General features: G+C 51.3%; 1 protein-coding gene across 1 annotated transcript; it reads left to right on the top strand.

Annotated features, from left to right (window-relative positions):
* Positions 1-4,587: 4,587 nt before the first annotated feature.
* Positions 4,588-8,556, top strand: LOC140953214 (uncharacterized). The gene is made up of 2 exons (XM_073402714.1): positions 4,588-5,920; positions 5,972-8,556. The coding sequence occupies exons 1-2, from the start codon at positions 4,588-4,590 to the stop codon at positions 8,554-8,556; spliced, it is 3,918 nt and encodes a 1,305-aa protein (XP_073258815.1).
* Positions 8,557-10,754: the final 2,198 nt, after the last annotated feature.

Here is a 10,754-nt window from a genome sequence, read left to right as displayed (position 1 = left end):
TTTATCAGAGCGCATGGACACCCCAACCTTCTCGCCTGCCGGGGTGGGGTCCCCGACCTCGCCCTCGGTATTTCGGGACCTTAGTAGCATGACGGACATGGTGGCGGAATTGACCCAACCCGTGGATCGAGCCCAATTGGATCAAGAGATTGAGGATTTTCAATTGACCTACCCGGTCAATGTGGACGATGCCCTGAATGCTTTTACGTTACCCCCCGTGGCAGGTACAGGCACGGCCCCCGCCACCACCACCACGGCACCTCCACCACCCACGATCACTACCGCTCCCACCACCACCGCCACCCCAACCCGTCCCACCACCTCCACCCGCACACGCCCTACGGCCACTACCACCACCACCAGCAGCTCTAGACGGCCCAGACCACGCCCTGTCACCACCGCCACCACCACCACGGCTCCCTCCCGCCCCTCTACGTCCCGACGCAGTGCTGGAGCCGGCACCAGGACCACCACGTCCACGGTAACGACTCCGACGGGACGTCCCACTGTGGCCGCCAAACAACCGCGACGACGTCCCCGCGTGCCCTCTCCACCATCCCCCGATTCTTCTCCACCGTCGGAGGATGAAGATGAAGATGATGATGATGACGATCGAGGACGAGGCTTAAGGCGACGGTTGGATTTGCTCAATGAAGATGCCCAAGAACGGGCGCGAGGGAGACGCATTCGCAATATTACGCATACCAATACCGTCACCACCGTGTATGAAGAAGGAGGGCGACCGTCGGTACGCCGCACGTCCACGCGAACGTCCGGTCCACCCCCACCCCGCCGAGGCCGTGGCCGGGGCCGTGGCCGAGCCCGTGGACGGGGTCGACGCCCGTGAAGCTATAAAACCAGGAGCCTGCCTTCGACGGTCCCCAAAACCATGTGTGGTCAATGTCGAAGTGGGATGGCCCCTCGACGCAAACGTAAACGCACCACGACCCGACATCGCCGACCCGCTAAACGACGACGAAGGGGTCAAGTAGGGGGTGTCGGGCCCGGCCTGCCTCTTGGGATTCTCAAAGCCGGCTATGGGATCACCAAAGCCATCGGGGATCATCAACAAAAGCGAGCCCAAGCCATTATTGACAAACGCACACGAGAGTGGGAATCTGGCAAACGAAAACGCTATGCGGGGGAATCGTTTAATTGTTCCATCATGTGAAAAAAAGTATAAAAGACAAGAGGCGTGTCCTCCGTCGGACAGACATCATGCCCTGTGGTAGACGAACACGACGCCGACAGCAACGAGGGGGCATTCTCCCCTTGTTCCTCATCCCCGCTGCCGTGGCTGCAGCCAAGGCGGCAGCGGCTGGGGCCGTGAGTGGTGCCGCGGCCTATGGCACTAAAAAGGCCATTCAAGCCGCGACGCGCAAGAAAAAAGTAGGCAAGATCAGTTACGCGCAATGGCAGGCCAATAAACGACAGGTCCAGCAGATGAGACGTCGATTGGGGTTGCCTCCGTTGCGGTCTCTAGGGATGCTATAAAAGACACACTAGGTGGGGACCCAGACATTATTAGAGGATGGTCCGTGGACCCAATGGACGCCGACACCGTTATGTCCCCCGAAAACGACGCCGTCGACGTGGTCTGCAACGCGGAGGTAGGCTACCGTTGTTGGCAATGGCTCTCTCGCCTTTGTGGCTCCGAAAATACAAACCCAGGATCCGTGTTCGTCGACCGGAGTAGACCCCCCCGTAAAGCCATCACGTTGACGTTAGAATGGACGGAGGAGATGGAGGCCGCGTTGTGTCAACGCTGTCGACGTCATATGCAACGGCATTATCATGGGGAACTATGTCGTTCATGTGGGGCCCAATTTACCATAAATAGAGCGGGGTCGTGGCAATTCCTGAACCTTCAGCATGGCGTGGCGCATGGAACGTCAAGCCCCGTTCTTGAAAAGTGTCTTACAAGAAGCCAATCAACATAAACGACAAGAATTGTTACGGATGGCCAATGCGGATCAGATCAATGCCATCAGTGAATTAGTGATGAACACGCTCCGTGGCACAGTGCCTCGCTCTCGACAGACTATCACGTTGCTCAAACCGCATGCCCAGAGTTTACGCGCGATGGCCAAACCCGCGCATTCAGTGAAACGACGGCGCGCCATCATGATGGCTCAAACCGGCGGCGCTCTCTGGCCGGAACTCTACCGATGTTATAAACGTTGCATGCGCTAAAGGAGACACGTCAGTTGTACCATGGAACCCGAGATGGTGAGCACCACGGTGGACAACGCCCCAGCTTTTTTGCAATTAAAAGAAAAGTACAAACAAGAATTGGTGGAAGATACTCGCTTGAGTAAAGCCGCGGATTTGGCGGCCAGACAACATGTGCTCCTGACCAGCGAGGTCCCGGATGCCTGGAAACGACCGCAACTCAAAGCCGTGAGCCGTCAGTTACGCCATTGGACCAAAAAAGTGCGTCAACCCTTTGGAGCGCCCGCGGGAGGTGTGAGTGCTGCAGGGGCCGCCACGCCCGGCGAGGATGATGATTTTGAAGCGGGACCGATGCAAGCGTGGTTCACACAATTGGTCAAAGCCACCAAAGGTATAAAACAAGGGTCCACGCCAGCTGGGCCCAGAAAACCACCGGTCCCGCCTAAACCGAACATCACCCCGAGTGCTAAAAAGAAACTCAAGTTTACACCTCAAGTGAGTAGTGCTGAGTTGGCGCACGAGTTGCCTTTTTCAGATAGGCCCGGTACAGCACCCTGGGAAACCCCTAGTGAACGTGTGGATTCCATCAAGAAAGCGGTTGCGCGTGATATTCGTAAACGCACGACAGACTCTGCTAAAAAGAAAGCCGCCAGTATCGCCAAAAAAAAAGCTGCTGGGTTGGCCAAGAAAGCCTTGGATTGGAAATCGTGGAAAACCCCGTGATGGGTCGGAGACGTCGTCGGACAGCTACCTCCCGTGTCCGATCGAGGCGACGCCCACGACGATCGCAACGTGGGGGCAAATTATTTGATGTGCAAAACCTCCTCAACAAGACGGGCATTGAATTTCATTGGCCCGGTTATCAGTATATGGGCCCTGGCACTCATTTGAAAAAACGGTTGGCCCGTGGGGATCCTGGCATCAACCGGTTAGACAGGATTGCGAAAGTACATGACATGGATTATGACAAAGCCAAGACCTTGAAAGATAAATGGGTGGCGGATCGCAAGATGATTGCCAAGATTGATCAACTCCCTGGTAGTAAAACCCTGACGGAGCGTATTGTGAGACGTATTATGAAAACCAAACTGAGATTGGGCATGTAATTAAGTGGAACACAGTTATCACACAATGTAAATGATTCAAATCACATGGTTTAATAAAACTCACATTTTGTTCTTACAAGTATTGATGTAACTGTTGTAAGGCATCGGAACGGGATGATTGCACAGGGTCCTCGTCAAACTCGGAGTCGGACCAGTCTAGTGGACACCACGGGAGGGGAAAGGGACGTTCCAAATGTTCGGCCAAGCGTTGGTTTTGTGTGTGCTCCATCCGCTTCCGATACTTTTCTTTCTGTAACGCTCTCCACCCATCCTCCCCCAAGGCTCGCTGTTTTTCGGCCCGGAGTTGTCGCCGCCGCTCGTTCAATCGGTGTTTGTAGTCCTCGTACGTCCCCTCCTCTTTCATTTTCTGCATCCAGTTTTTCTGGGCTTGGGCGTTTCTCTTTTTTACCTCAGTGCGCTTCTCCTCCGACATGGCATAGTAGCGTTTCATCCCATACTCCAGTTTTTTTTTTTTGAAGGCCTCATACTCCCCTTTGGCTTTCAAGTTTGCCATGTGCTGGTGGTAGCGTCGACGATGGAGGGCCTTTACTTTCTCGATCCCGTTCACAGAGGCATACATACGTTTCCGATACAGTTTTTGGTTCCGTTTGTTGACCTCGGGGTCCCGCTTTTTTCGGTGCGATGTGGGCGTATCCATACTTTAATTCTAGCCAACGGGAAGAACACACGTCCGCCAACGCTCGTAACTTTCGGAAGGGGCTCTCTTTGATTTGTCGAGCCTGGGCACGTCGGTCCCGTTGCTGCTGTACAATCTGCTCGCGGTGTTTGTGGTAATAGTCCCGGTTCAGCTTACGTACAAAGTCTGCGTTTTTGGTGCGATACCGCAGACAGGCCAGTCGGTTGAGTTCTCGGGCTCGGGCTTCCTGTTCGGGGGTCGGCGCTGGTTTAGGCGGTTTGGGGGGTTTCACCTTTTTCTGGGCCGCCCGCTTTTCCCGTTTCTGCTGTAACAATCTCTCTTTGTTCTTGATGTACCACGCGTGTTTCAACTCTCTTGCTTTCTCAGGATTTTTGTTAGGCATTTCTCGAACGCAACTGACGTCTGTTCTGATGGACCGACTTTATCTAAGGGATTCTCTGCCAATCATCGATCTCGGTCCAGGCCTAGAGGCGATGGAAGGAGTCTGTACCCATGGGGGGGACCCCCCTCAATCTTCTTCTGGTCGATTAAACCCTCTCACCTGACTCTCACCTGAGCTGGGTCCACCAATCCCAGCGCAGGCGAGATCACGTGAGACGGTCTATAAAAGTCTACGTCCAGCGCGGGAAACTTCAAATTGTTGCCGCTGTCATGGCGGAGGCGTATCCATTCAGTGACGATGACGAAGGGGATGCTCTATTGGACCGCGCCTATGATCGGTGGGAACAGATGGGAGGGGCTGCCGCCCGTGGCCCTCTCTTTCAGTTTACTATGCAACCCATCGGTCGACGACGTCGCTGGCGTGATGTAGTGGAACGCGCGCAATTCAATGCGCAGTTACGGCAATTGCGGGATCCTGTGCCTGGAGATAATATTGGGTTGGCGTTGACCGAAGCACTCCATCAAGCCATTGAAACAGAACTGGGCCGCGAACAGCGACCTGCCCACCATTTTGTGAATTTTGCTATTACAGCGCATGGGTTCACGCATGCTTATCAAACAGCCAATTTTACCGTGGGGGAATTTTTACAACGTACCGCCCGTTTGGATGAGATGTTGGCCACGTTAGCCGGCAAGTTGAACAGCAATGAAGCCTTCAACCCTGATCGTGGGTTCCAAGTGGATGTGGTGTTTGTGTCTATGCCCGGCCCAGGAACAGGCCATCGTAAACAACACAATGCCGGACGTCTATGTCTGGATCGAGAGAACAAGAAAAAGAAATGCATTATCACCATTCGAAACAGAGATGCCTTATGCTGTGCTCGCGCGATTGTCACCATGCGAGCTCATTGCCATAAAGATCAAGGCGTGGATGGGTTTCGCGACTGGGACAATCTCAAACGGGGGCGTCCTGTGCAGTTACGTCAAGCCCAAGCCCTCCATCAGCAAGCAGGGGTGGCGGAGGGTCCCTGTGGTTTACCCGAACTCCGTCAATTCCAACAGGCGTTGGGGTCTCAGTATCAACTCTTGGTGATGACCCGGATGAAACCGTTTTTTCTCATCTTCAAAGGCCCTGACGCGCCTCATCCAATCCGTTTATTGAAATCCAACGATCATTTTGATGGATGCACGTCCTTTCCGGCGTTTGTGAACCGCTCGTACTATTGCCTGGACTGTGAACGAGGGTTCAACACCAACGACCGAACTCATCACAGTTGTCAAGGGAAACGCTGCAAAGCATGTGGTCGATTTGATTGTCCAGAGTATGTGCGCGGCACTCGCCCTGCAGACTATTGCCCCTTCTGTCATCGCAAGTTTTACGGTGAGCAATGCAAGCGTCATCATGTGGTCAGCAAGCAATGTCAATCGATCAAAACCTGTCTCAAGTGTCAGGCCCAGTACACGGTCGTCCCTAACCAACGTCACCAGTGTGGGTATGCCAAATGTCCCGTGTGTCACGAATGGGTGTCTATCCAATACCACAAGTGCTACATTCAACCCGTGGTTGAGAATGAGGAAGAAGAACCCACAGAGGAGGGGGGAGGTAGCATGGTGGCGCCACCCTCTCCCCTGTTTGTTTACGCCGATTTTGAAGCCATGCAGAATGCGGAAGGTGTGTTTGTGGCCAATTTGTTATGTTATTCGTCCAGTGAAGAAACGACCATTCATGTGTTGGACGGAGAGGACTGTGCCCAACAATTTTTGCATGATTTAGATGATCTCACGGACCTCCCAGACAGCGAGAGTCAACGGGAGATTCTTGTGGTGTTTCACAATTTGAAAGGGTTTGACGGCATGTTCATTCTGCATGAACTGTACCAGCAACAACGCGAGGTGGTGGATCAATTGACCGTGGGTGCTAAAGTGTTGTCCTTCAGGAGTGGACCCCTCAAATTCATTGACTCGTTATGTTTCCTGCCTATGCCGCTGGCCTCGTTTCCCAGCACCTTCAATTTGACCGAATTGAAGAAGGGCTTCTTTCCGCATTTGTTTAATACCCCGGATCATCAACAGTACGTGGGTCGGATCCCCGATTTGGAATTTTACGATCCTGAGGGCATGATGGCCAAAAAGAAAGACGAACTGACGCGTTGGCATGCCGACCAAGTCCGTCGTAACGTGCGTTTTGATTTCCAGCAAGACATGATCGAGTATTGTAAATCGGATGTGGCGCTGTTGAAAGCGGGGTGTGAAGCCTTTCAGCAAGAATTTGAACGGCAGGCAGGTTTCAATCCTATGGCCAAATGTATCACCATCGCCAGTGCCTGCAATCTCTATTGGCGCAAGCACCATTTGACCCCCGACACCATTGCCGTCGAACCACTCCAGGGGTGGCGAGGGGCTCAAGTCAATCAATCGCTCAAGGCCCTGCAATGGCTGTACTACCAAGAAGACCTTATTCCTAAGGAGGGGGCTAGTGCCGATCGCATTCGTCATGTCCGGAATGGGGGTGAGCAGTTTGTCCGGACCCTCGTGAACAGTTATTTTGTCGATGGCTACGATCCTCTGACCCGCACTGTCTACGAGTTCCATGGGTGTCTCTACCATGGCTGTCCTATTTGTTATCCCAGTAGAGACGCCAAACATTATGCCACACCGGATCGAAGCGTCGAGGAACTCTATCAGGCCACGCTCTCCAAACGTATGGCCCTCCTCCGAACGGGTTACACCGTCATCGAAATGTGGGAGTGTGAGTGGGACAAGTTGGTGGCCACGGATGAAGCTGTCCAACGTTTCTTGACGTCGTTTGATTTGGTGGCACCCTTGGAACCCCGTGACGCCTTTTTTGGAGGTCGCACTGGTGCGGTGGCGTTGCATGCCGTGGCTGAAGAGGGGGAGGAAATACGTTATGTGGATGTGACCTCCCTGTACCCATGGGTGAATAAGAACTGCCCTTACCCTATCGGTCATCCCAAGATCATCACCCAACCTGTCGACCAGTCCCTGGCGTCCTATTTTGGTGTGGCGACGGTGGACATTCTGCCCCCGGCTGGCTTATTCCATCCCGTCTTGCCTGTACGCTGTGGTCAAAAACTCACGTTTCCTCTCTGCCGTGCCTGTGTCCAAGAGGAACAAGCCCAACCCATGTTGACCCGAACCCAGTATTGCCCTCATTCGGACGCGGATCGCACGCTACGCGGGACCTGGTGTACGCCCGAATTGGTCAAAGCGGTGGAAAAGGGGTACACCCTGATCAAAATCCATGAAGTCTGGCATTTTCCCCCTGAGCAACGCCAAACAGGTCTTTTCGCTGAGTACGTGAACACATGGCTCAAACTCAAACAAGAATCCGCGGGGTGGCCCAGCTGGTGTCAGACCCTCGAACAAAAACGCGAGTACATTCTTCGCTACCAGGAACGGGAGGGGATCCGACTGGACATTGCCAGTATTGCCAAAAACCCTGGTCGTAAGGCCACCGCCAAACTCATGTTGAATAGTTTCTGGGGCAAGTTTGGGGAGCGGATCAACAAACCCACCACCGTCACCGTTCAAAACCCCGCCCATTTGTTCAGCCTCGTTTCCGATGCGGCTCTTGATCTCAGTACCCTCCGCCTCTGTACCGACGACATTTTGGAAGCCGTCTACACCAGTGTCCAAGACAATGCTGTCAAAGGCACCAAGACCAACATCTTTGTGGCGGCGTTCACCACGTGTCATGCCCGATTAAAACTCTACGAGTCCTTGGACATCCTGCAACAGCAAGTCCTCTACTATGATACCGACAGTGTGGTGTACAAGTGGCGTCCCGGTCAACCCAGTATTGCCACTGGGGATTTTCTAGGGGACATGACGGATGAATTGGACGGGGATGTCATCACCGAGTTTGTTTCAGGGGGCGCCAAGAATTATGGGTATACGACCCGTGGAGGTAAAGTGGTGTGCAAGGTCCGCGGATTCACCCTGAACGTTCGGGGGTCGGCCATTCTTAATTTTCATACCATGAAAGAGAACATTCTCTCAGAATTAGACTCGCCTCAGGACACTCGCCGAAATTTGAACATTGTCAACCCCTATCATTTTACACGGGATTTGGAAAAGAAACACATTCAAGTGGTTCCGCGCGTGAAGCAGTATGGGTTGGTGTTTGACAAGCGTGTCATTGATGTGTCGACTCGATCCAGCTATCCTTATGGCTACGAGAGGATTGGGGACGAATTGGATCTTCTATTAGATTTGTAAAAACAATGGGCGTGACGTCATTAGGACCTCACACACGTCCCGGATGTAACTTAGGACACTCGCGAATTTTGTTTTTGTAATAAATATGTGGACCTCTATACAGTGTGTGTGTTTTTTATGGACTTCCGGGGAATGCGAGGGGACTGGGGGTTTGGTTTTTGAGCGTCCTATTTGTACCCAGGTTCCACGCGGTCCTTCAAAACTATGCCAAGCATGCGGCTCCATCTCTTGGGTGGGGTCACGTGATTTTTATGCCCATATTTGGGAGCTTTGACGTCATTGAAGTCACATGGGTTAAATACTCGATGCTGATTGGTCGAGACAATTTTTGCTGCGCTGTGATTGGTCGGGACCTTCTTGAGCCTCCCTTACTACTACGATTAGGACAAATCCAGGGTTAGTTACAATAGCAATACAGATGCACATAGTCAATCCAGGATTATAGTTAACCGCACCGGTCTAGTGGTCCTTCTCTTAGTACTTTTTGTACCCGAAAACAAATTCGCTGGTTTTTGGGCCAAAACTTGCACTACATTTCATCAGTGTTTTTATTCTAAAAGGTGTTAGCGGCCCAAAACGTAACCCGCCGGCACGACCAATCAGAAGGACTACCCAGATCCGGGTAGTGACACGTCATCAGTATAGAATTTCTGCGCTCGCTCCTCAGACGTCATTTGGCGGGGAAACCAGTGGAAGCGTCGCCAAATATTGGCTGTTTTCTCAGGCTAAAGAACTTTGCGGTGTATGTGCTGTCTGCCGATTAATAGAAATAGGCCATTTCTCGTTTCAGTGAAAGCTTTTGGAACCCAGAAATGGCCCATCGGTTCCTGGTACTCGGTAAGGCATTATAGGGCCAAGAGCCATTATGGCTCTTGGTAAGGCACTGTAGGGTTATATTGTGTTATGGCGCGACTCCGGACTTCGAGCTTCAAATAACTTGAGGGGTCTTGCTCTCACGCACTGAGGACAGTCTACGCCGACTATACGTAGAGCGAGCGAAAAGTACAGGCGCGCTCCTTTCACAGGACTGGAGGTCATGTCTACAGCCGTCTGCAACAGAAAAAAGATATGAAAAAGGATTTAAATGTTCAGAAATCCACGAAAGATGGAAGATAAAAATGCCTTTATCCTAAGTAGTGAATTAAGAGCGTTTATAATTGTTATGACTTTCGTGGCTGTTTTGGATACAATTGGTCGAGTAAGAGGCTTATAGGATTGCTGGTTAGAGACTTGATCGATAATAATACGTTTTTTGGGCGTTGCTATTTATAAAAAAAATTCTATGGTTGGTTTCTGAAAACGAGAGTATTAAACATGCCAGAAAAAAAAATCGCTCATTAAATCAAATTAGGTTATCAAACGTTTTGGCCTTTAGTTAGGTAAAAAAAAAATTCTACCTGGTCTTGCGTTTATTCTTGTAGGTCCTCGCGCGTCTCCTGCGCTTCTCCCGCTCGGCAGGAGCCGATTACTTGAGTAATCGGCTCCTGCGCTCGGCTAAAAGCTGAAGGAGATGGAAACAAGACTAGCCGACCGACTAGTTATGACTAGAATGGATACCTCAAAATTAGGTTGGACACCTTATGTTTATTACATAACGCTACACTTTACACCACCCTATACTATATTTAGACAAATTTGCTGGGCACGAGAACTTTTAGAAAAGTGGGAAAATCTGGGGGAAATCACAGTAAGAGACAAAAAGAGTTTTTACAAAAAGAGGGGCCTTCGGTAGGAAGAGGACTGGGTTCAAACGTCCGCGGTGTCCGCTCAACTCGCTATGCAGGACGGGAAAAAGGCCCGGACGGATGTTTTTTTTGAACGCGTTTTGCCCGCGAAAGGTTTGAAAGAATTTTCTTTCAAAAATTAAGCCAACACAGGTATGTTTACATCTCAAATATACATACAAGTTTTAAGCATGTTTTTTTCTCCATTTCGTTATGATTTTTCATTGAAACTATGCTTTCTTTTTTCAATTAAAGGTGTTTTGAATTCCCTCGAGCGCCACGTGCCCAAAACAGCTTGGCGGCGTTTGTCATGCAGCATGGAAATTTCAAGCATTCAAAAGAGTGATTAAGAGCTTAACTCATAACTATGATAAAAGAAAAACGGTTTACACGCAATGAGTTTCGGGAAAGAGCGGACTTTCAAAGCGAAGAAACAGTTTACGAGGTAAAGAACTTTAAGTTCTGCAAAGCTTG

This window comes from Porites lutea, chromosome 11 (genome assembly GCF_958299795.1).
Source record: "Porites lutea chromosome 11, jaPorLute2.1, whole genome shotgun sequence".
In the NCBI taxonomy this organism is placed as follows: Eukaryota; Metazoa; Cnidaria; class Anthozoa; order Scleractinia; family Poritidae; genus Porites; species Porites lutea.
Note: the sequence above shows the minus strand (reverse complement) of the source record. Positions and strands in the feature narration are given on the sequence as shown.

What these genes read in the sequence shown, in the direction of transcription:
- LOC140953214 (XM_073402714.1), top strand. Translation starts at nt 4,588, where the DNA reads ATGGCGGAGGCGTATCCATTCAGTGACGATGACGAAGGGGATGCTCTA. An exon ending in ACCCACAGAGGAGGGGGGAG is followed by an intron (nt 5,921 to 5,971) that starts GTAGCATGGTGG and finishes CCGATTTTGAAG; the next exon opens with CCATGCAGAATGCGGAAGGT.